Source organism: Hesperophylax consimilis, chromosome 27 (assembly GCF_061612785.1).
Source record: "Hesperophylax consimilis isolate HC1 chromosome 27, BYU_Hcon_1.0, whole genome shotgun sequence".
Taxonomy (NCBI): domain Eukaryota; kingdom Metazoa; phylum Arthropoda; class Insecta; order Trichoptera; family Limnephilidae; genus Hesperophylax; species Hesperophylax consimilis.
Window position 1 is genome coordinate 15,481,443 of NC_142862.1, and position 26,442 is coordinate 15,507,884.

At 34.3% G+C, this 26,442-nt stretch overlaps 1 protein-coding gene across 4 annotated transcripts in view; it reads right to left on the minus strand.

The window, feature by feature from the left end:
• Wdr62 (WD repeat domain 62) overlaps nt 1-26,442 on the minus strand; it is a 323,903-nt gene that overhangs the window by 14,255 nt on the left and 283,206 nt on the right. The window contains exons 19-27 of one of the 4 annotated variants that reach the window (XM_089647945.1): nt 25,919-26,155; nt 22,778-22,867; nt 21,951-22,087; nt 19,272-19,422; nt 17,079-17,220; nt 16,257-16,558; nt 15,385-15,541; nt 10,447-14,718; nt 1,144-1,272 (exon numbers count right to left, since the gene is read on the minus strand). In XM_089647945.1, the coding sequence (XP_089504071.1) occupies nt 1,144-1,272; nt 10,447-14,718; nt 15,385-15,541; nt 16,257-16,558; nt 17,079-17,220; nt 19,272-19,422; nt 21,951-22,087; nt 22,778-22,867; nt 25,919-26,155 (5,617 nt within the window). The remainder of the gene's footprint in view (nt 1-1,143; nt 1,273-10,446; nt 14,719-15,384; nt 15,542-16,256; nt 16,559-17,078; nt 17,221-19,271; nt 19,423-21,950; nt 22,088-22,777; nt 22,868-25,918; nt 26,156-26,442) is intronic. The other 3 variants (XM_089647946.1, XM_089647948.1, XM_089647947.1) reach the window with 3 other exon arrangements.

Consider the following 26,442-nt stretch of genomic DNA (forward strand, 5'->3'; position numbering starts at 1 on the left):
TTATTTGGCAAAAACGAACTACAACACTACTTATAACAAATTATAATGTATATTCAGTCACAATACAAGGTAAATCTTTAAACATAATGCTGATACTATATATATAAATAAAAATGTTAATTTTTGTTTGTTCAAAATCTTAAATCTCCAAAAGTTCTTTACGGATTGCTTTGAAATTTTATTTTTATATAGATGTCACCTGTGCCATGTAAAAAACATGCTTTTTAGAAAAATAGCGCCATCCGTTGGACCATCATGCTTTTTTTAAAAACAGCGCTATCTGTTGGAGGTAAAAGCAACACACGCTACTGTTTCTCTGTCTGCACAGACAGACTGAGCCACAGCAATGCGTGGCGGAGTACACCTAGTGCTAATATAAAACTGTTGAAAATGTATAGATTTTATAAAAACCAACACGGCACTTAATTTAAAACTCATTCGAAATGCAATGATGTGACAAAATGTTGTTACAGATTTACATAGTTGAACACACTTGGTATTTATAGGAATTAAAAATAATTGACAGCTCTGCGCAGATATCCCTCGTGGTCTTCTTGTTTTTAAATATATCTGTCAATATCTTTTATATTATGTATAATATGTAAATGTTTCCACTTAAAGATCGGAACTGTGAGTCTTTTAGCACAGTCTAGGTATGCCTAAAGGTGGGGCTAAAGTCGAAGACTAACTTGTAACATTTGACTGTAATGTAATGAGTTACAACAAATCAGCACAGTTTAGACTAGTGAGCTCCGCGAAAACAATGAAAATCAGACCACTGTCGAACCAAGCATTCAAAATGAAGATTCGTGACTTTAATGTAACAAGCACGCATCAAAAGTAACGTTAAAAATAAAAGAAACAAGTTAGTTGCCGCCTCACAGGGTTAAGTGCAATAAAACCAGACTTTTTGTTTGATGTTTTGTGTATTCAATAAAGTGCCGTAATGTAAGAAACACGCATCGTTAAGTTACAAGTATATAAAACAAGTTTTCGCCTGAGAGGGTTAAGAGCAATAAAATCATATTTTTTTGTGCAATGGTTGTTGAGGGTGTGTGCTGCGTTTATAACATCTGATAGCTTTAAAATTACTTCACAGCGGGCGTAGGTGACACTGAAAAATAAATAAGTTTTGATACTAACCCAAGCTCGTTCTCGGCGAAGGGCTGGGTTTGAAAGCCAGATCCGAAAGTGAAATGGCTCGCCTCAGGCCAGAATTCTCATCGTCTATCAGAGAGTTAAAGTCGTTTGGGGCCAATCGGTTCCTTGATCCTTTTCCACACCACCAAATACGAACACAAGCGTGCAGCATGCCAGGGATGAGGATCAAACCAAGAGTTTTTAGAAAATTAACCAATTTTTTTTTGCCATTTTTGGTTGTTTTTAGTTTTCGTCGATTGTTTTTGGTCGGTATCCAAATTGATTATGTTAGGTTGGTGTTGTTAACGTTGGTGCGCGGTGGATGGATATGATGGAAAGAAAAGAAAAAAAACAACATTTTACAACATTTCTAATAAAAAATAGCAAAACTCGTTATTATAGCTCGACCACCAACAAAAAAAAGGTCTGTTATGTCCGTGTCACGTTGCAACTTATATTGTGTGTTTTTCCGATTTCAAATTTAGATTACAAAATCAAGCACGACTTTCATAGATAATAGAAACAAAGAGAGATGTGGCATGAAAGAGTGCCGACTGGCTTCAAGCTATGACCAAACTGAACGGATTATCAAAGCGGGGGATCCAATCAAAGTTATATGGTGTTCAGGTAGAAACAAAGGCGGGACGCCGCTATGCATAGATGCGATTTACAGTAGTATGGTTGAACAATGTTGGCAAAAGTAATGGTTCATGGCTCATCTTCCGTATTTCTATTATCTATAGGATACGCCATGAACGTCGTACATTGTATAACAAACTAGGACTCGTAGATGCAAGTGCTTTGGATTCCGTCGGTGAATCTTGTCATTTCTATACAAAATAACCGCATAGCAAGAACCGTGGACTTTTGTTTGCTAGTAGTCGAGCTGTAGTGGGCAATAACTACTATTCATTGATATAGAATATGCTAGATGAACCCTCTGAGTAATAAATCAATTTGAATTGAGCTCAATGATATCCCCTTTGTTGTCATAAAGTGTCGATGATCTTAAGAAAAAAAAATTGACCATCTATCCATTTCTTCATCGTCGTACGTATCTATCAATTTTTTAACTTATAATTCTATTTGGAATACCTTCGATGTTTTTATTTTTACTTTTAAATCACTTTAAATTATTATTATTTCACTTATCAGATTCATTTCACCCATAGACATATGAATATTAGTAGACCTGCCCTAAGTGATTAAAAGCGTATTATCCCCACTCCCCATACCGGTTTCATTGAGCCGGCTGGGCTCGCATATGGCCTCAAGTGAAATTTGAAAACGTGACGTCATCATTCTTGTGCGAACTATGGTCGAGGCATCATCGGTTCATTTTACGAAATAAAACGGCAAAATGTTGACTTGTGATATGAAAACTTGTAAAAATAGATGTGAAAAAGAGAATAAACCCAATTGTCGTATTACATTCCATAAGTAAGCATTATTTTACTTTATTTTAAGCTTATTCACACCGTATTATATGGATCAGTTTTAGAAACATATACTATCACATAACAATGTAGCGATTCTCAAGTGTGCTCATCGTTGTTTACTGGGGTAAGTAAATTATGAGACATTTGTAAAAGTGTCTTAACTAAATACTCTGAAACTAACTACGACTCTGAAAATAGAAGCTGCCTTACTTTGCCGAATTTGGACTTCGCAAATTAGTTCATAACGTGGCGAGTAATTTGCGCTCCCATGTAAAAATGTCTATTCATTCAAAAGCAGATTTTACTTTTAAGAAGTAAATGGTGATATTATAATGCGAGATGCCTATTTACTGTCAGATTGATTTATTGACGAATCACAGTCAGCCTTACTCCCTTCGTTCTTCAACAGTTGATTTTACCCCTCGCCATTATCTTCTCCTCTATTAATTCCTATGTCTGTGATTTCACCCTTCTGCAGACATCTTGAGTCTAGTACATTTTAGACTTTATTTCAAAGGCAATCATTCCCGGTTGATATTGAATTGGCAACGTCATTTTTATAAATAAATTTTATTTTTACAGCAGTAATAGGGTACTAAAAGACACCTCTAGTTATTCTATATCAATCAATGTGACTACAATTATTTGAAAGCAGTAGAAAAAATACTTTCAGTACACATTACTTGCAAAATAATGTTATTGTCAATAAAATTACAGAAAAATATCTGCTACATATATAAATAATTTAACAGCATATAAAATAAATGTTTATACCCATGCAGAAATATTTTACACAAATAATGTCATTTGCGGAGTTACAGTACCTTTTTGCACACTCTACATGTGAGGAGTCCTTTTTCAAAGAATAAATTAAAGAAAATCAAGTATAAAAGTGCGTGTCTTCATGAAATCTATTACATATAAGTAAAATGGTGAACATTTACCAGAAATCTTTTAAATAATGACTAAATAAATATAATGAATCTGTGTTCATTTTATACTGATTGTTTTGTGCGATACTTCCTTCAAATTGTTAAGCTATCGTTTCAGACACCCTTGTAGCTTCCGTCATCAGGGCAAATTGAGAATAGAGAACAAGAAGGAAAGCGCACTCAAACACGGCAAACATAAATCCCTTGACTCCCAATAGGCCTCTTGCATCCCATTTTTTTATTTTATTTTCCGGTTTAGGCAAATATTCTAAGACATTCTGTATTTTTTTTTTTTTTTTAATCGTATTTTTGAAACCATGGCGATTTTTTGAAAATTTTAATCCGAAAAATCGGACCATTTTTTCATAAACCGGAAAGACGGAACATAATTTATGGGTGCGAAAACAAAATAATTACATAGCCCAAAAACATTTAAAAAAAAAACGACGCATTTCACACGAATGGCAGAGGAGAATAACGAGGCATACCAAAAATATTACATCTCATAAATATTTTTTTCCTTGAACCTTCTTATTGATCATTAATCCTTATTAATTTATTTAAAGTTTTATTCCAGCAGTACTGGGAGGATATTGCAATCTCAGTCTGCCATATTAAATGAGATGACATATAATATAAATATACTTATACACAATATTATAGGATTGATGAATATATACGATTATAATGTTCAGTCACTTAATCCAAATATTTTACAATAAAACCTAATGTACATAAAATTAAATGAATTAAAGGGGAAGGTTTATCAACAATATGAAATATATAAACAAGTATAAAGAAGGTTCTCATAAAATATATTTAGTTGGTCGAAGTACCTATATATTCTATATGTACCAAGGTTGGTTTTTGTTTTTGCAATGAGACTATTTTTAACAGCTGCACATTCTAGTTATATAACATATAACTTGATATTGTACCTCTTGTTTGATACTATCCAAATGTTGCGATTTAAATTATTCTTGTACTCATAAACTCATAATAATATATTATTAAATTTGATTTTGTTAAAATCAGGACCATCACCATTATACTTCTAAGACAGCCGCCACGGAAGGATAATCTGTACGATTTTCACATCATAACATCTGTCACTTCTGAATAATATCTGTCATGTCAAAACGAAGTACTTCCAATTCTAACGCTGCGTTTTGTTACTGTTTTGTTATTTAATTAAACATGGATTCGTGTAGTAACCGTAGGATCCGAGATCGTAAAAATAATTATAAATATTGTATGGTTCCTTTGTGCCCAAATACTTCGGCGACTACTAAGGAAAAAAGATTTTTCGTTGTACCGCGAATTTCAGCAATTAGAAAACAATGGTGTATTGCAATTCATAGGTCCAGTCAATTGGGTGAACTGTCAAATAAAACCGTACGATATGTCTGTGAAGATCATTTTAATGTAAGTATATTTTTTACAATATTATTGTTTGAACACAATATTTAAAAAATACATATTTTTCTTTGTTGCATGCTTCACGAATAGTTTGCTGTACAGTACAGTAGGTTGAGTAGGTGGGTCTATTACCTAGTGACAACAAGCCTACACACATTACAATATTGTTACACTTTTGCAGGCTATTCTCAAATGAAGATACTTATTATATTTGCATTGTTAAGTTTGTATTGAATAAATACAATGTCTCTTGATAAGTTGTATTTTTATTTTCAGTTAAGCGTGGATGCTCGGAAATGGCCCCAACATCTAAGTAAAAGGGTGCTTTTAAAAAAAGGAACCATTCCTCATAAATTTGAATGTCAAATTGGAGCTGATGGGCGAGATCTACTCAATGTGGTGGATCAGCATCCAAGCTCATCTAAAGGCGGTGAAGTGTTTGTTGCAAGTCTCGAGCCAATGTCTCCTTGCCTGTCTGATGTGGATGAGTCTGTGCCACAACAGATCATCAATCAACCTCAAGACTACGTTGAACTGGAAGTGTCGTTTCCTCTCGAGAAGCCTCAATGCTCTGGACTCCAAATACTTCAACAACATGTGGATGGACCACAAGATACATCAAGCTCCGAAGAAAACTTTCACATGTTGATAGTTGAGAACGCAACTGATTCGAAAGCCATTCAATGCAATTTGAAAAAGAAATTCAAAAGTAAATTGACAAATACAGGAAAAGAACACAGTAGGGGTCCAATCGAGTGTTTAACTACTCGTGACGTAAGTACTTCTCCTGTGAAGCATAATAAAAATACCAAGAATGTACAACTAAAGCATGTCACTCTTCAGCCAGACAGTTCTGCCTCGGAATCGGCATCTGGTTCAGAATACTCCCAACAAGCTACGTCAGATTCGTACGTTGATAGTAGTTCAAATAGTGATTTCAAAAGTCTGTCATTGAAATTAACTCTGCAGCATATTGAAAACAAACCAAAGCTGTATTTAGGAATCCTTAAAGATTTTTATTGGATTGTTAAAACCCTAGCACTCCTTGAAAATATAAACATTTTAAATGTTTTAATCGTTTTAAAAAAAATTAAATTAAACTCTAGTTTCAGCATTTTAGGTGATGAATTTGGCCTTTCTGAGGCTCAAGCTTCAAGAATCTTTAAGCAAAGTTTACCGAAGTTATCTCGTCATCTTGCAGAACTGGTATTTTGGCCTAAGTCAGAAGCAATAGAAGCCTTACTACCAATTCCATTCAGAGCAAGATACAAACATGTCGTATCAATCATAGACTGTTTTGAAATTCAGATAGAGAAGCCATCAAATCCACTGCAGCAGGCACTAACTTGGTCAGAATATAAAAAATGCAATACACTCAAGTACCTAATATCAATCACTCCTGATGGCTTTATTAACTTCATTTCAAAGGGCTTTGGTGGACGTACTACAGATATGATGATTGTGGAAAAGTGCGGCTTCTTGGACAACTTGTCTGAAGGCATGTCGGTAATGGCAGATAGAGGTTTTAAGCAACTAGCTACTATTTTAGAAGGCAAACATTGTCAACTTGTGCGTCCACCAAGTGTTGTTACAGGTGTAAATAGCACTAAAAGAGAGGTGAAGTTATCCAAGCAAATAGCAGCCCTGCGTATACACGTTGAACGTGTAATAAGCCGGCTCAGAGAGTATAATATTCTAAAGCCACATTCTTGTATAGACTTCCATTTGACTCAACAAGTTGACCATATTGTTATGATTGCATGTGGACTCATAAATCTACAAAAACCAATAATTTGATCATATTAGTCTTATTAATATTATTAGTCTTTTAGTGTTTTGTGCTCTACGCTAATGTTTAGTTTAAAATGTTATGTGCGCTTCATTATCATATAAACTTTAACTTGAATATAAATATTCATAATATGTACCAGTGTAATTTTGTTTATCCTTCATGTAATGTATATAGAATAAGTCTAAAGTGTATAATATTATGTAATTATAGCGCCAGTATGTGTTTTTTATAAAAACATATGTTGGAGCTTTTACTTAGAGTTTATAGGCAATGAAGCCACCAAAAGGGATAATATCAAATACTGTAGAATAATTTATGTATAACACCTTCAACTTCTTACATTTACCATACATTCTGATTATGCTATACTAGCGCCTCCTAGCCCCGTGACTTCTGTGGGTTGGTTTTTTTTAATGCATGTTATTTGAAATGTTTTCTTTATTTTACGTTAATAAATTATATAAGTCGAAAATAAAATATTTAGTAACCTACATACGACCTTACTGTTCTTATGCTCACACGTAAAAAGAATATTAAAGCCCGCCATTAGGTTTGTTTGTATTGTCCCGAAGAAATGCAACATGCTACACTAGCGCCATCTAGCGGCCAGCGTTACCAGTCAGTGCAAGTACTGACTATAATAATGCTTCCAATATTTTACTGAGAGTGGATTGATTGCTATTCATTCATTACGCCTTACTTTTACATCAAGTTTATATAAATACAGTTGTGTTGTAGCAAAGTGATCATGTTCCACTTTTTAATACATTTCTATTTGTGTTAGAATTTCCACTTTGTAATCATTTTCTTACTTCCAATAATAAATACAAAAAAAATCTATGCGATAATACAATAACATGTGTACGTATTATCAAATAAATACTAGGTATAAATGTAAAAATATGTCTTATGTAAACTTTTTGTTTTTGTTTTTCTGTCACTTTATACAAATACATATTATACTATGGTGGATGGGATGAAAATAATATGATGCTATTGTACATAATCAATATAATCATGTATTATTATGAATAAAGAAGCGAGTGTAGTGCAGTAAATACGTGATTTATTTCAAATAATGTATACCTATACATTTTTTTTAAGTACAGGAAATATAGCTCTGGACCAAAACAGCATGGCTTTATTAATAGCTTCGACACAGAATTCTTCATCGTAATCGATGTGGAAAACATTTATTTTGCCAGATGATTCAAAGTTGGGTTCAGCAACACAAAACACTCCCTTGAATTTGTTCAGTACAAACATTTGTATTTGCATTTGTGCATAATACTTTCTGGCAACAACACCCTCAAAAAAGTAATTTTTCATTGTACTATGTTTGACTGGACACTTGACCTCAACAATATAATCATCAGTGACTGCATCCGGGGAGCCACCGATAATTGGTAATTTGCAACTGATTTTGAAACCACATTCTTTATATTTGTGTCCCAGTTGGTTTGCTAGTACCTTTAACACCAAAGGTTCTAAAAGCCGACCTCGTTGCATAGCCTTTGTGTCTGGAATCTTGGCTGCCCCTAAGATGACTTCAGTCAATGTTCCATCCAATGTTTTGCAGTTAGCTGCCTCGTATAGTTTGGATGCAGTAATTCTGCCATATCGCATTTCGTACCATAACGGGCAGTTAGCCTGCTTTCTTGTTAATGAAAAAACTTCCTCGAAGATATTTGGAGGAATATTTAGATCACATGTAATAAAATTGATGAAATCTGTAGCACTTGTATTGTGCAGGTTTCGTGTTTTCTTAAAAGCAGAAATCATCCTGTGCATGGACAAACAGTCAGTGGGCTTCGGATCCATGTAAAGTTGAGTCAGTTGGCATCGAAGCCCCTCCTTAAGACTCCTTTGGAGTACTGCTGCCAGGAAATCTCCATTACCTTTTTCCACGCTTTTTACTGCGTTCTTGCCAACTTGGGATGCCAGAATGAACTTTTGGGAGGTTCCGACACACGATAACTTTGATTTTCTCCAATAACAGTCGACAGATGTCGACGCTGGTTCTTCACTTCTCCTATGGAGCCATGTTAGAAATGCCAGTGCATGTTTACAGCCACCTGAAAGCAAAATGTTCCAAATATAAATTATTTGTCAACAGGTAGCTGGCAGAGACCCTCGCAATGATTCTGTGTTTGTTACATCACACAAGAGTTTGCTCTTCCCCACATCTCCATAGGGTAGAAGAGTGTAGAGGTTAGAGGAGAGAAACATATTTTACAATATAGCGACATACAGTTCAACTAACCTCTAGAAGCTGCACAGTCTTGACATTCTAAGACTTGTATTTCATCTTCCATCTCATCACACAAAAGTACAACAGAGTATGCTTTTTGGCGGACACGGTGCTCGGGGGTTATTTTTGCTTTCACTGTGCAGATAGGACCTTCTCTTTTTACCTGCACATACCCGATAGCATTATCACCATAACTTTCACGTGCAGACCTTTAAAATATATAATAATAACACGTTGAAAACAAAAGACAGTTGCATATAACTGAATGTTAACAATTGTCTTAATAATAATAATTGATGGAAACATAATATATAAGTACATATTAAATGTTGTCAAAATATATAACATAATATTCGTATATTAGAAGATACAGAAAAAATACTAACCTTTTTGTTTTGACATTTCTAATTTCGCTTCCAATGAAATTCATATTATTACTTAGAAAAGTAGCCATCATAAATGAATCTATGTTCGGCAAATTGTCAGACTGACCCTGAACAAAACCTACTTCAATCATTTCCAAATAATATATGCTTAATTTCTCAACAAAGTTAGCGGACTACAATACAAACAGCCAAACCCCAAACAAGTGTCAATATTCAAATTCACAAGTCGCCGGAAATCAAGGTGTTGCCATATAAAAAAAATAATCAGTGTGGAATTTTACAAAAATTAATTCAATAATATTGGAGACGGAACATTTTCAAGTGGTGACGTCACAAGCCAAAAATAACAGATTTATTTATTTTATTTAAAAAAAACTATACATTTCAAAATTTTTTGAGTAACATTTTCGTAATCTTAGTAGAGAAATCTATCCACTCATTTTTTTCCAAGTCATTAGAAAATCCTTGCAAGTGGCCTATTGAAAAACTTTGTTTATAATTATTTTGCATACTTCAAAAGATTCCACGGTAATGGCGTTTGTGAAAAAACTAATGATGAAACAGTAATTGGCGCAAAGAAGCAATGAATGATGAAGATTGAAGTGGTAAGCCACAATACACTAACTACTGTGGAACTGTGAGTATCAAACCAATTTCCAATCCCTTATAATAATCTATTACTTTTTACCTAAACTAATAATATTTGTAGCCATCTTCAAATTATTATAAGTCATTACATTTGGAAAAATGTTCACATCAATAATTAACTATTAACCATGCTATCGAAGCAGTTGAAAGAATTTCAGTAAATTAACAACACAACATCATATTTCATCGCATCTTTGAAAAAACTCCATTGAGAATGTAATTGTAGCTCCCTTCAATCTTCATTAAAAAGCTGTGGAATTATCATAAAAAACACCTACGGTGAAGAAAAATTTTGTAAAAATTATACACATCCAATAAAAACTTTTTTAAATTAATAAAAAGCTGCATCAAATAATAATCCGACCAGGCGAAGATGAAATAATAAGACGAACACTGAACATGTATCTATCTCTATCGAACATGCCTCATGCCTGCCAACCTTGTATAGAAACCGGCTTGAGAGAGAGGGACGGCTGCTGCAGGGAAAGCTTCCTTGCCAAAGCGCTGTTTGAAGATCCAATACTCTTCCCAAATGAATCGGAAGCTATTATAGGTTTTGTATGAACAGCCGGAACTTCGGAAACCGGGGTTTTAATATGGAAACCGGTTATTCTTCCTCTGTCGAACTTATTACGAAATAAACTAGAAATTTTGGACGGTTTTTTACTGTCGGCTCCGCCGCAGTATTTCGATGCGTAGAACAATCTTTTTGGGGAATTTGTACAGCTAGAACTCGTAGTAGACGATTCGTAATTTTCACTGTCGATATGAATGTCTGTTTTCGGTATGACGGTGATATTATAAACACGCTGTTTCAAATCCTTAGTTTTATCGCAATACTTGTCCATTTTGTGTTCAGCTGCGTTATTCAAAACTTCCGCTGTTCTTTTCGAATCGATTTCCATGTGACAATATCCGACGGTCACATAGTTTTCTACGTTATCTTCTGGCTTGATGTTTGAAACTTCCTCTGTCGGGACTTCGGTGTCGGGAAAGTTAACATCTTCCAAACATGAAGCCAGGTTGACATTCTCTGTGTCCAGCACGTCGGGTAAACTGAGATTTCTTTTGATGGATTTTTTGGCACTGTTATCTTCTTTGTCGCTTTCAAAATCATCATAAGTTAAACTGAAGAAGTCGGAAGCATCGAGAGTTCCTTTGGTCTGATGCTTCGAAGCCAATTTCTCAAAATTTCTAGATAAAATTTTCACAGTGCCTTTCCCATCACTGAAGTTCGCTTTCAAGGGTCTCATGCGGCATTCTTTCAAGAAGTTTTCATGAAGAATTTTCTTTTCTTCCAATTCAACCAGTTTATTAATGATGTCGATCTTTCTTTCAATGTCTTTATACATGTTTATGTCTTCCGGCCGCACAACAGAACCGAGACTCAAGTGTTCTTCACTCTCTGTATAACTGTGGGAAGCGTTCAGGCCGCTACCAGATGGTATTTCTCCATCTTTCGGCGAAGTCTTCAAAAACGGCATATTTTTATTAGATACACTATTTTTCGGGTGATTATTTGCCACTAGATTACTGTTGTTCGAATCAAACTTAGGACTATCAGTGTAGCTATCGTAATTCAAAGAATCCTTTGCGAAATTATCATGGGAGCGCTCATCCAGTACGTTGTCGAGAGAATCAAGGCTAAAATCAGACGCTCTATCGGATCTTTTGGGCGTGTATTCCAAACTGTCCATTTGGATTTCAGATTTATTATCCGAAACTTCTTTCTCACTGACGTAAACATGAAAAGTCTTTTCTTCCGCCTCTCCATTGTTCAATACTTTCTTCTCAATCTGAGAAACCAGAGTGTTAGAATTCTTCAATTGAAGTCCATCTATTTTAGCTCTAACCGTTGCTCCGAGGCCAGAATCCAAATTAGGATATTTTTCCATACAACTCTTGATTCGATTTCTGTTGGTCAGCTTCACGGAGGAGGTCCGTTTGACAGGCTTAGGTGGTTTATGTGGCACAAAGTCTACAACTTGTTTTCCATTGATGTTTTTGTTCCCCAATCCCGAGTTTCTCTCCAAGCTCTTGGTAGCAATGGCTTTCCCAGCTGGCTTGTGATGGCAATTATTATTCGCCTGCCGGTTGTTTTGGCTCTTTTCCATCTTTGTTTGGGCATGCTTTCTAATCTGGCTCTCAAACTTTTCCAAATTCTTTTGCACGTGGGACTTTTCCGTGATTCGTCTAGGAACGGGTTTCATCGAAGTGGCCGGCTCCATGAGTACCTCAAAGCTGCAGCTCTGGGACTTGCTGACACACTTAGTCTCCATGCCCTCTACAGAACAAACGTATTTATATTTATCTTCGCAGTCTGTTGATAGAGACTTCCTCTGATTATTTTTATACTCCTCATTTTTACTTTTCATGCTTGGTATTTCATCAGATCTTTTAGTAGTGGTTTGACCGTATTCTCTAATTTCTTTCCCATCAAAGTAGTAGGCGATATTCCTTTTCTGCGATGGGCATTCAATTGAGGAATCCTGTAAGCTTATAGACCTGGTGACAGCTTTGTGTGGTTCTTTTTCTTTTTGAATGTGAAATCCACTTGTCACATTTGCTTGCGTAGAAGCTACAACACTTCTCGGACTGTATCCCGTTCCTTCATTTTGCCTAAAACTGTTGTAATACATGTAAGTACCATGAGTGGTATTATTGTTAGGACTTGAGCCGTAGCTTTTGGAGGTATTTTCAAATTCGTAGCAACTCTGACTCGATTTCGGGATACATATTCCCGTTGGGTTTCCTGAAGCGATTTCCGGTCTCCTCACATGTTTTCTGTGTTCGAATAACATTTCTAAAGGAGCGCTCTTAGTGTACTCTGAATCGTCAGAAAGTATACTTTCCAAAGAGTTGCAATTAGTTTTAGACATCATTTGGTTATCGCTATCAGAGTGAAGCAGATCGTCCGATAAGACAGATTCTTGACTTCCACATGCCTTCATAAGCTGCCTTTGATTAAGGAAGAAGCTGGCACTGCTGTGTCGATGCTTCTCTAGATATGCTGCCTCCGTTTCGTAGCATAAATTCTCAAAAGAACAATTTTGCGAACTGTCTAACAATTGTTTGTCGCAAATCTTTCGTTGGGCAAACGCATTCTGATCACCGTATTTCATGAATATTTCATGAGACACACTCGAGCAGTTAGAATTCTCATCGCTCATAACTGATTCGTTAGATCTAGTAACGCATCGCTTAGTAAGAACGCTGTAGCAGCGTTGCATATTGTTATTCCTGCTATTGTTCAGCTGTTCTTGGCTAACGCTGGAGTAATAAGCATCTGCATATTCGTCCAAATTGGACGGCATGTTCTTAGGCAGAGTTAAACTCTTTTGCTGACGTTCGTAAGTCATCTGTATCGGGAAGTTGGTATTTTGAGCAATATAGTTGGCATTGCTCTCGTCGAGCCCGGCATATATTTCATAATCAGAAACACATCTTCTCGTGATGGATGAAACTATGGGATTATTTTTATGATGTTTTTTGCAAACTTTTTTCGATAAGACTTTATTTTTTCCCGCCTCTTGACTCAGACTGCAATCTTCCAAAGAATCTGAAGAGAAGTTACCGTCATCTTTATCGGCAAGTAAATTAGTAACTTCAATTACTTCTTCTTCTTTCTTAGTGCCAAACTTGTCAAACATTTTAGTATCTACTTTGTAATCGGACGCCCCGCTGCTCGGTTCATAATCATCCAAATCTCCATACTTCTTGGTGATTTCGGCAATCATCTTTTCTGTGTCGCTTTTGATGGAATCCACCAGGCTTTTGCCATTATCTTTCATAAGGTGAGAATTCGTATCAAAGTCCATGAAGTAGCTCATAGAATTTCTTTTCCTGACATCCTTTGCTGTCTGACTTCTAGTGAAAGTGGATTTCCCATCCAGAGTCTTAGTGTCTCTGCTGTTGGTTTCCAAGATTTGAGTCGAATCTCCCCATTTGCATTCTTCAGATACTGGGGAAACGGGACATGATTTATAATTCTTTAAAATACTTCTAGATTTATTTTGATGACCTTTATTCCCAGCTGTGGGAACTTTTAAATTATTTTGATTATCCAGAGTCGTACTGTTAAGATTCAAAGTGAAATTTCTAGATGGTGCCGGTTTATTACAAGTATTCGCATTGGGAAACAAGCGATCGAATACTTTTCCACAGTTGTTTTCTTCTTGCTGATTCGAAGAACGATCAAAATCCACCGTAAAAGCGTAGCCTCTATTGACTTTGGGAATATACTGGGAGTCTTTATTGGGATTATTATGACCTTGCACTTCACCGCTCCTGGTAGAATGATAATGATAAACGTTTGCATTAGATCGCCCTGCTTTATCGAATTGATCGTGTCGTTTATCTGCATTCGTTTTGTCGAATTGTTCGTGTCTTTTTCGTATGAATTCGGACGCAGTACAATTCAGATCGTCCAACTTCAACGTGTAATGTCTGTGGTTCATATTGGCTGGAATATCATATGGATTTTTATGCAGATCGTTATCTGGAATACTGTATGGGTTTTTGTGTTGTTTATTGTCGCAAGTGTTCGAAGTTCGATGGTTTTTATTACCGTCGGCAGTTAAACTATCGTAAAACTTTTCACTCGGTTGGTTGGTATTAAAGGGCCCGACGTTTTGGCTATGGTACGGTTGGTTTGGTAGATTTCTACTATTATTGTTAGAGGAAGCTTGAAGAATGTTAGTCGGACGGTTTTCTGGGGAAGGAAGAACCCAAAACCAGAATATGTTAGTACAGAGAAAACACCAAATCCTTAGCCACCAAATAACAAGGCACAGAAAATAGGATTATATAATACTGTATTAAAGCAAATATCCGTATAATTTTAATTCACAGACAAATATTAAGAAATTAATTTGTTTTATATAAACTGAAGCTCTTTGTTAACTCTCTATTTAATAATAGCAAAATTTACTTAATTTGTAATAATTTGTTCTTTAAAAATAAAACTATTTGTTTGATACTGGTAATTTGTGAAAAAGTGCAAAAGTGCAACAAATATTCTAACGCTTTGCTTTGTCTCTTTTAATATTCCAGACCATAATATTGCCCTTTACAATATTAAAATGACACAAATAAAATAAAATGATACACCTGATTAAAATAAAATGGTATATGAATAAAGTAAAACGGTATTTGAATGATGTGAAAATGTTGTGTGAATAATGTCAAATAATAATAAAAAAAGAAAACAGTACATGAATAACATAAGTAAATATTTGAACGAAAAACGGTATATGGTTAAAGTAAAATAGTATACGGATGGGGTTAAACGGTATATGAACAAAATAAAACGGTACATGGTAAGATAAATGGTAATGGCATAAAACAAAGTAAGAAAAATTAAAAATAGCGTATTCACCTGAAGTAGCATAACCCCTGCTATTGTTGGAGGCGAGGTTTTGTGAAATGGGCCTCTGCCTTGAAGCAGGAGGCCTAGAGTCGGTTTCACGGTCACCATTTCGATAGCTCAGATCCATTGTGGACTGGCTCGCTTTTAACTTTGATCGATAGCCCACCTGGAGAAGAAAATTATTTTAGAAAATGGCAATTGTTCTTTTTTGTGCCCTAAATAAATTGGCTATTTATTTGCATAAAAAATATTTCAGCTATTTTTTTCGCTTTTTTACCAAAATTTATAAAACTTATTGTGGGTTACATTTTATGTATATGACTCCCTCTCTCTCTAAAATATATCAATTTTTTAAGAGCAAAGAAGGGCGATTAGTCTGATTGATTGTATATCTAATGCACAGACGAAATGTAGGCACGCTAAGCCTGCTTTATAGGTATTTTAATAATAACTAAAGAAATTGGTTGCTTTATAATTTTTTTCATTTTTGACAAATATTCCAAAAGGAGCCAGTTACAACAATAACCAGTTTCTCAGATAAATAATGTCGAAGGTTCCAGTGACAGCAAAGGAACCGGTTTCTTGTAACAGGGACAGAAATATCAACCATCTCTATTACTTACACACCAAACAACTTTCATTGGCTCTGCCGTTTTGATAGTTCGTACAGTTTGGTCGTAGCTCGGCGACATTCAGCATGCAAACATGCTATAACTCTTTCTGTGTCTATTATCCCACATGAACAAATCCCTTCTTCCTTCCTTTACCAGTCTAACAATGTTGCTAACCAAATGGCGACGTAGTTCCCTGGATTGTACACAATACAGACAGGTGTGCTCCTATTATGATCACATAAAAATATCAATCAAATTAAAACTTACGCTTTCCAACTGTTTTTTCGTCTCTTCAATTCTTCTCGCCAACTCCTGTCTTCTGTTCACCGCGCCGGGATCGTTCAGACTCTGTTTTGCTGCACTAATAAGTGCCGCATTTCTCGGTGGCACTACCGGCGCTCTTCCAACACTGCCGCCGGTGTTACTGTTGTTGGTGTTACTGGTGTTTGTGGTGTTGGTTGCTGATGAGGTGTTGTTGTTGGCAGTGGACGTCCGGTTGTTGGGACTCTTGGTGTTTTGGACAGCGTGTGGTGACGTCTTGTGGTGTTGGGAGCTGATCGAAGTGTTGCCTGCGAAAATAAATTACGTAAATTTTATAGACTTATGATAACGTAATGGTTATTTTTAATAATAAATTTTGTCCAGCAAACCTTGGATATAAAATTCTATTTATTTGTGCTTTGAAAAAATGTTGATCAATGACCGGTAAGGTTAAGTTAGGTCAGTCCAAAGTGTCGAGTTTCCACCTAGACGTCATTGGTTCAATCCTCTAGCCATGTCCTCCATCATTGCACAAGCAATATTTTGCGCAGATAATGATGTGAGTACGGAGAAATCAAATGTTGTATGGTTATTCGGTTATTGGGAATGTTTGTCTTTCTCATTTTATGCCTAGTTTGTAACAAATGCAACAATTTTGTCTCTCATAATTAACAATTATTACAAGGGACAAAAATGATTGTCTCAGAGTGTTTTTCTGGCTGCAGACTTAAAATAAGAGAGGGAACCAGAAGACGAAAAAATGTTAATTCTCTAAGTGTAGATTTGCAGGTCAAAATTGACAGAAATAAGTGGAATATATTATTTTACCTCCCGGGTTTTCCAGTTCCGCACCGCTTAGACTCTCAAAGGCAGATTTGAGGAAGCTGGTCCTTTGTGCGATCCTCTCCAGAGACTCACAGCTTCCAGACAGAGGGTTCCTGTCTCCATTGTCGCCGCTGGGAGTGGAAACCTGCCAGATTGACAAGGGATGATTAATATAGGAGTTTAACAATAACAATACGGTGATTATTAAAGGCCTACAGTTTGATAGGCAATGAATATTACATGCTGGCATGATGTTCGAAAAGGAAAGTATTGTACTAGTTTACACCAATAGATTGACAAGCTAAAATAATAAGATACTAATTCCACAAGGAAATATATTAACACATATTGGAAAAGGATAAGGGTTAGTTCGCAACCACAGTTTGAAAGGGAATTTTAGTTTAGGCTAAAGGTTTAATAGGTTAATGTAAATCAAAAAAATAATAATAAATCACATTTGATTTATCAAGAAAGAAAATAAGTCATTATGGTCATATTATAATATCTGTCCTTAATTGATTTAATAAATATAAAGCATACGATTTGAAGTAATGAAAACAAAAGAAATGGTTTAACTGAAATACAAACATAACATGATATGAATTTCTAGAGAAAATTAAAAGTTTAAGTGGATATTTGTGTTATGAAAGAAAAATAAAAATAAAATAATACCATCAAGTGAATCTGAGGAAAAATCCACATCTTGTGTTGGTGCAAACGGAAATAAAACAAAAAGAAAATAAATACTTCAAAAACAAAAAAATTAAATGAGGGGTATACAATCAAAACTGCCACTACCCACCAATGCAAAATGTTCAGCATTTAAAAAAATATATTTGCAAATTTCCATTAAACATTTTTGGAGATTTTTTTTTTTAATAACCTGACATAATTTTAAAAACTCGTACTACCAGTAAGAAGAAAATGTTGCTTGTGTTGTAATGGAGGACCTAGCCAGCCGAAGAATTGAATACACAATGCCTGGGTGGGACCCAAACGCGATGTCAACTGAGCCACCGAACAGGGAGAAGGTTTTAGATTCGCATTTTGAGATTTGTTTCTGCTCTAAAACCAAATGTATTTTGAGATTTGTTTCTGCTCTAAAACCAAATGTATTTTTAGATTTTTTCTGCTCTAAAACCAAATGTATTTTGAGATTCGTTTCTGCTCTAAAACCATATATATTTTGAGATTTGTTTCTGCTCAAAAACCAAATGAATTTTGAACAGTGAAGGTTTTGCAGTTCTTTTTTTAACCTGAACATTTGTTAGAGTAGCGGTTTAGTACTTTGACCAGCATGGCGGCCATATGGGATTTGCGAAGTATTACTTACACGTTTTCTGGCACGTGATTAGTGCATTTCGAGAGTGGTGAAGTTTTTTGAACCTTGCCAAAAGTGGAAGAGACGCGGTTTCGCATTTGACCACCGTTTTAAAAGTCTTTTTCTTTGGTTTAAAGATTGGACGGTGTAGACTGTGTAGAGTTGAATGTGAAATATAGATTACTATGTAATCAATCATTAGGTCAAAATGAACAAAGTGTGGATATTGGCAGTTTTGCTTTTATACTCCTCAAATAATAAAATAGAGTTGGGCACAAAAATAAATTCAACATTCATTCGTCTCCCCATAAAAGTACAACTGAAAGACGGCTCAGATTCATAAGAGTCATGTTGAGGAATCTGAAGACATGACACAATGACAAACCTTGTTAATTCCTCAGGCCTGAGGTGTATTCTGTCGGAAAGTCAAAGTATTTCAGATTTGCAATAAAATCTAAATAAATGTCAAAATAAAAGTTAAAGAGTCAATTTTGTGGCAATTTTTTTTTTATTTAAGCTTCTGTTTTCTAGTAAATTGACTCCCAAAATTGGAATTTTTTAGGTCAAATTTAAAAAACTCAGTCGCTAGGGATTAATATCAGCTATATTGTATTTGAAAATGCATTGAATCATTGACCCTACCCCAAAAGTTTTTAACCCTTTAATTAATGATTAACATGATAAAAGAATAGGTAAGGTTTTCTTCAATGTTTTATTCGTCATGAACTGATTTTGATAGACGTGTCGTCAGGGATGGTTTTCCGTTAGTGGATCTATTGTGCAGTAAGTTGATAGGTTAGATTAGATTGTAGGTGGTTACCTATATCGCCGGCAGTGGCAATAATAATAATAATAATAATAAACAAAAGTCTCACCTCATCGTCATCCTCGTCAGAGTCTTGGCCGGAGCCGCTGACGGAGGTTGCGGAGACGGTCACCAGGGGGATGATGGGCAGAGCAGGTTTCTTGGCCTTACGTTGGGACTGACGTAATTCATCCACATCCATTGCATTCACCGTGTATTCACTGGAAATTATAATATAAGACATATTATTAGCTTTCTGGAAAATATTATGTCCTTTTGGAATACCAATTTACTTATCAATTTAAAAGGTAAGAAAATAGTAATACCGGGCATTTCAATTAAAAGAGGAATTTTTCAAGGAGACTCATTGAGTCCTCTTTGGTTTTGTTTAGCATTGAATCCTCTATCTAAAATGTTAATTAAAAGCAAGTTTGGAATAAAAGTTAAGGGTAATACAAGGGAGAGTAGTACAATTTCGCATTTATTATATATGGATGACATAAAATTATTTTCGAATTCTGAACAAAATTTAGAGAAAATGATCGAGGTAGTTAAAAACTTTTCAGATGATATCAAAATGACTTTTGGTTTAGATAAATGTAGAACGATCCATATAGAGAAAGGCAAAATTGTAGATGGGGACGAGAGTATATTTAGAAATTTCCAAATTACTAGTATGAAAAGGGATGAGGTTTATAAGTATTTAGGATACCCACAATCAAATAGATTAGACCATAGTAGTATTAAAAATGATATTAGGATTAAATTTCAAACTAGGATCAGGAAAATTTTAAAATGCAATCTATCTGCTAAAAATTTAGTAAAAGCAATAAATACTTGGGCAATACCTCTATTAACGTACTCATTTGGCATAATTAAATGGTCTAATACAGATTTAGATAACTTAGAAAGATTAATTAGAACTACGCTAACAAAGTTTAATTGCCATCATCCAAATTCAGCTATAGAACGAGTTAATTTACCTAGAAATTTAGGAGGTAGAGGTATAGTCAAAATAACTTCTTTGAAACATAATCAGGTAGAAATGCTAAGAACTTTTTTCCATAGGAAAGCTCATAGCTCAGAAATGCACAAAATAATTTGCAAGGCAGATAGAAATATTACACCTTTAAATTTATACGATGAGAATGCCAACATTTTTATAAATCCCAACCAGGAATTATTAGATTCCTGGTCAAATAAAATTTTACACGCAAAACACTTCAATTATCTCAACCAAACGTATGTTGACAAAATTTCGTCAAACAAATGGTTGAGTATTGGAGAGTTGAGCGCAGAAATAGAAGGATTTATGCTTGCCATTCAGGATAGAGTCATTAATACTAAAAATTATAGAAAGCATATAATCAAAGATACAAATCAAATTGATGATTTGTGTAGAAAATGTTTGGCTTTTCCGGAAACTATTGAACATATTATATCGGGATGTTCTATATTAGCACCGTCCGAGTATACATTTAGGCACAATCAAGTTTTAAAAATAATTCACCAAGATTTGGTAATTAAACATAACTTGATTGACTGCCGTAATGTAGTACCATATTATGAATACGAACCAAATTCATTTTTAGAAAACGAATTTTATAAAATATATTATGATAAAACTATACTAACAGACCGAGCGATTAGTCATAATAGACCCGATATAGTTTTACATGACAAAATTAAAAAAATAACTTATATCATTGATGTCGCTATTCCAAATTCCTGTAATATTCAAAAATCTGTTAGTGAAAAAATAAGAAAATACACAGATTTAGGAAATGAAATAAAAAGAATTTGGCATTCTCAGACTATAAAAATATTACCATTCGTTATTTCGGCTACTGGCATTATACCTAGCTCTCTAATTAAAAATTTAGGCGTATTAGATCTATCAAAAAAATTATATATAAAGATGCAAAAGTCGGTCATTTTGAATACATGTAGGATAACAAAAGATTTTTTAAATATTTATGTTGAGGGATCAGTAGGATTTATAGGCCCTGTTAGAAGTTCTACCGAGCCGAACCCTCTGATATGAAAATATCTGGAGACGGTGAATTATTTTCCCATTTGATCTCTGGTGATTTGACGTGTTGTTCTTGTATTGTTTTGTATTTATTTTGCTTATATAATGCACTTACATAATGTTGATTGACTAGATGATCATTTGTGGAAAAGTGAGTGGAAGGGTTAAGTTTTTCCTTTGGGGAAGACTTAACCCGGACAACTAAATCGGAAGTTTAAAAAAAAAATACATAATACACGTCTTCTTCTCGTCTAGCGGATAAGCTGAGTGCTACAGGCAAGATTCTGGATCCAGAACGCCCTATCTCCATAAGTTTATCTGTGACTGGCAGATCATAAACATTTTCAGCTCCTCATGTGGTAACAATTTCTCCTAACATCTAGGGTTTCAAGAAATCCACAGTGGATTTGCGAGTAGCTCACCATACTCGCCCCTATTTATGGTATTTTTACCCTTAAAAAATACTCCCAGCATACTTAAATATATTTTATTCGCTTGGCAAGGAAATAATGTATCTTAATATCATTCTAGCTTGTTCTTCCGTCACTTGCAAAAAATCTGTTACTCAACAATTATTGACAATATACGTAATAATACATAACCTGACCATATGTTCCGTATTGAATATGACCGTCCTGTTGTGGTTATCATTTTCTTACGAGGTTCTAAATAGCCTCCAACCAAAAATATGTTAATTTAAATAATATTTATAATTACCTAGGTGTCATTTCATCATTATTATCAGGGTAATAGATGATCCTATCGGACGCCTGCGTGTTGTGATCTGAAGATGATGTTCTCTCGCCGTCCGAAATGTCCTCAATGTCGCCATCGTGCTCCGTTGACTCGTGATCCTGAAAATTTACAAAACAATTTAGTTATTGTCATTAAAAAAACATAACTGGAGAAGGAGAGAAGTGAAATGTCAAATTGCATGTTCTCAAAAGATATTAAAAATATTGTGTTTAAATTGTATTTTGTTATAATATCTGTCAAAAGATCACAAGAAAAAATGGCACTTTTATTCATTTTACAGTTATTATTACAATATGTTGCCTGAAAATAAGTCACCTCTGTTTATTATAAAGCAATGTTACAAAACATCTGTAACTAGTAGTTCTGTGAACAGTTGATCTTGTGTAACGTTAATTATTCCGATTTTACATAACGCTCATAAGAACTTTGGCAGAGTAAAAGGGTACTATCCAACAAGCTACCATCTTGGCAGGATTGATCGAACACGAAACTAAAATGCAAATGCGACAGACGAAAAGCAAAGCTCTCAAGTTAAAACAGGGCTTGGTTACACTCAATTAAACTTGGTTAAACTTAAAAAACCTACATGTTCATAAAGCATATTGGTAACCAGATAAAACAGAACATGATAAAAAAGATTAGGTTAGGTTTGTTATTTTTCGTTGTTTTTCTCCACTTTTCCTCAATATTCTGTTTTGTCATGGAACCATGCATATTGTATACATCACTGTTGTATATTACGTGTATGTGAATGCACGGTTACTTATATGCAACTAAGCATGGCTTACCTCATACTTAAAACTGCCGAGAGAGGAATCGTCCGTGTGGTGTCTGATTCGGTCCAAGCGTCGGGATATTTTGGGGGCATTTGACACATTCTGGATTTTTCAAAAATGAAATAAAAACATAAAATAAAAACAGGAAATTATAAAACAATCATGCGATGAGATGAAAATGGTAGTTATGGGACTTTGGACAGTTGAAAACCAAAACAAATATACAAGTAACAATTGTAATAGGCTGTTTTCCCTGGGGAAATTACATATTTTTTAAATAAGTAAGCATAAATATAAAAAGTTTGTTGCAATGTTAAGAGAATGCAAGTCTTTTGCATGCATCTCGCAATTTAACAAATTCAATATTAATTTGTATTCATCATTGACCTTTCATTTCAGCTTTTTGTTTCATATCAAACAAAAAATATAGCATCTTGTATTATTTCTTGTAAGTTTTCTGCTTTGGACAGTCAGATATCCAGTTTACAGTTAAGATTACAAGCGTCAATCACAATTAAATGAGTCATACACTAAGGACAGATTGTTTCACAGAATTTGAACAATTCATCAGATTTCAAAGTTAATTTTAAAGTTCTGTGAAAGTTCTTTTCAAGTTCTGTTAATATTTATGTTTCGTGAAATAACTGACCCATAATGAAATATTAACAGAACTTGAATTGAGCTTTCACAAAACTTCCCGTCCTTAGTAAACTAGATATTTTTTCTTATTACATTAATTAATGAAGATAATGGTTATGTGTTGTTATTCAGATTGAAAATATATCATGCTTTTAACAAGGATAGAGAAATCATTATAATCGTTCTTTTTTTTTTTTTTAGGAGAGTTATTTAAATTTTTAAGCTATCAAAGTTGTTAATCAGTAAGTTATTAAAATTATTGCAAATTCATGCAGTAAATTTCATAAAATGTGTAGCAATTAATTCAACCCAAAATATCCATACCATTACCTGCACATAAATCTTCAAAAAATTCACACATTTTTGGTCAAATTAACACCACGAAAAATTTTTCAATTTTTTTGGTTTATTGCAATCTTTTGTGACAAGAACCCAAAAGTCAATTAATTTAAGACTACATATTTTTTGCCATGAAATCTAAAATCCCACTTTTTTACTTTACCAAACCACCATCCACACATAAAACAGCCTTCTAACTTCTAGAGTAAGACACTCAATAAAAAATGGTCCCTTCAAATACCTACCGAATCTATAAAAAAACATCTATGTAATTAAGTAAGGAAACAACAAAATATTTACTTCCAATATTTTGTGAATATATCCAATTCCGCTAATCAAGCAAATTAACAGTCACTTTCTCTGTCCCGGTTGCACTGTGCTAAAGAAAACCTCTTCTATTGAAACGGTTACAACTTTCAACCAATCAACAATCAAAAGAATAATAATTAATAAATCACTAAGGTCTAGTTGTTTCAAACTTTTGTCACATTTGACAACGTCACAATTCATTGATCAGCGCAATTTTTGCTATTTGAATGATCCCTGATAAACACCAATTCTACCGCATTTCAGATTTAATAAAATTGTTATTAGCTGAAAAACATTACAGAATGACCGTTGTGTTTGTTAGCTGATCACAATTTGTTCAAAACCTGAAACGCACTCTAAATGTAAAAAAAAAAACAAAATGGCACCAGTCGATGAATTATTATTGTGACAATGTCAAATGTGAATAAAGTTTGAAGCAAACCAACCTAAATAAACCAAATGTGTAGAAATTCATCACGAAGAAAACAGCGGACCCTTAAAAACTAAAGAAAGGGTATAGCTGGGTTGACAACTTTATCCATTGAGTACGAAATAGTATACCGATAATGTATAAAATAAAAATAAAAGCTTTGGAATAGTACATGCTTTAGGGAAGTAGTTGAATTAGTCATATTAAGGTGGCAAATGGCTAAGGTAAATCTTAGGGAAATATAAGAATTATTCATATTAGTATTACAATTAATCCAAATTGCTATAGGAAACCTTAGGTAAATAGTTATATCGCTCATTTTAGTAAGATCAACATCAAAAACTGCTACGGGAAATAGATACATTATTCATATTAGACAACCACCCCAAATTTCTATGGGAACCCTGAGGCACATAGTTGAATTATTCACATTAGCATTATATATACCCCAAATTGCTATGAGAAATCTTAGGGAAATAGTTGAATTACTCATATTAGCATTATACAGGGTGTCCGGAAACTCGTAGTACAAGCGGGAAACTGGTGAATCTACATCACATTTGGAGTCGATTTTGTAGTATATTTTTTTTTTTATTTGAGCTTTCGTTATCGAGTAAATCGAGTTTGAAGTTGATTTTTTTTTTTTTTTTTTTTTTTAATCAAATTCTTATAAATTATTACTGAAGATCAAAGTACCCAACTAATTAAAACTATTTGAAAGTAAAACAAATGAAGAAACTCGGATTTGAAGCATTATTTTGAAATCACCCTTCATTTAACCCGGTGTAATCATAAAATATTTCTGCTCTGCAGGGTTAAAACATCTGTTATTCAACCCTAAACACCAGAAAAAACTTTAACCCTAAAATAGCCGAAAAATATTTTTTTTTGGTTTTTTTTTTTTTTTGAAAATGCTCAAATCAAAAAACTTTATGTTTTTTTGGGTTCCCCATGTGGTGTAGATTCTCCAGTTTCCCGCTTGTACTACGAGTTTCCGGACACCGTGTATATGCCCCAAATTGCTATGAGAAATCTTAGGGAAATAGTTGAATTACTCATATTAGCATTATATATGCCCCAAATTGCTATGAGAAATCTTAGGGAAATAGTTGAATTACACATATTAGCATTATATATGCCCCAAATTGCTATGAGAAATCTTAGGGAAATAGTTGAATTACTCATATTAGCATTATATGCCCCAAATTGCTATGAGAAATCTTAGGGAAATAGTTGAATTACTCATATTAGCATTATATATGCCCCAAATTGCTATGAGAAATCTTAGGGAAATAGATAAATTATTCTATAAGCATGATAAATTACCCCAAATTGCTATGGGAAATCGCCGATCAAAAACTCTATATGAATTTTTTTAATACAACATGCATAAAAGCGATGCAAAACACAACACAGGCAACTAAAAAAACTAGAACCTCATTGTAATCTCTCTCGGCGGGAATCTTGGCATGTTGGTCTTCCATCCACGCATAGTATGCACTCTCCTCCGCCAACGCGATGTTGCGCATTATGGCCACTTTGGGGCTCGGGCGCAGGGGGGAGTAAGGGGAGCGAAATTGTGGTTTAGGTTCTGGCGATCGCTTCATGTCATTTAGCATTGAAAGATTGAGGGATCTCGGCCTTTCAAGCCTACGGTGAGGATTCAATCTTAACTGTTTTCAATTAATCCAATGTTCATTTTTTAGGTCATCGCGATTTATCAGATCATTTCCAGTTTTTATATTATTATTTCAAGTTTTCATAATATCATCATAATTTACGATTTCCAGCATACGAATTTTTGTGATTTATCATTTCCAGTTTATGGATTTTTTTAATTTATCCAATTCCAGTTTATGGATATCATGATTTATCAATTCCAGTTTTTGCATTGATTTTCGTTTTTGGAATGACATGAATTATCATTTCCAGTTATAGGATTATCATGATGAATCAATAA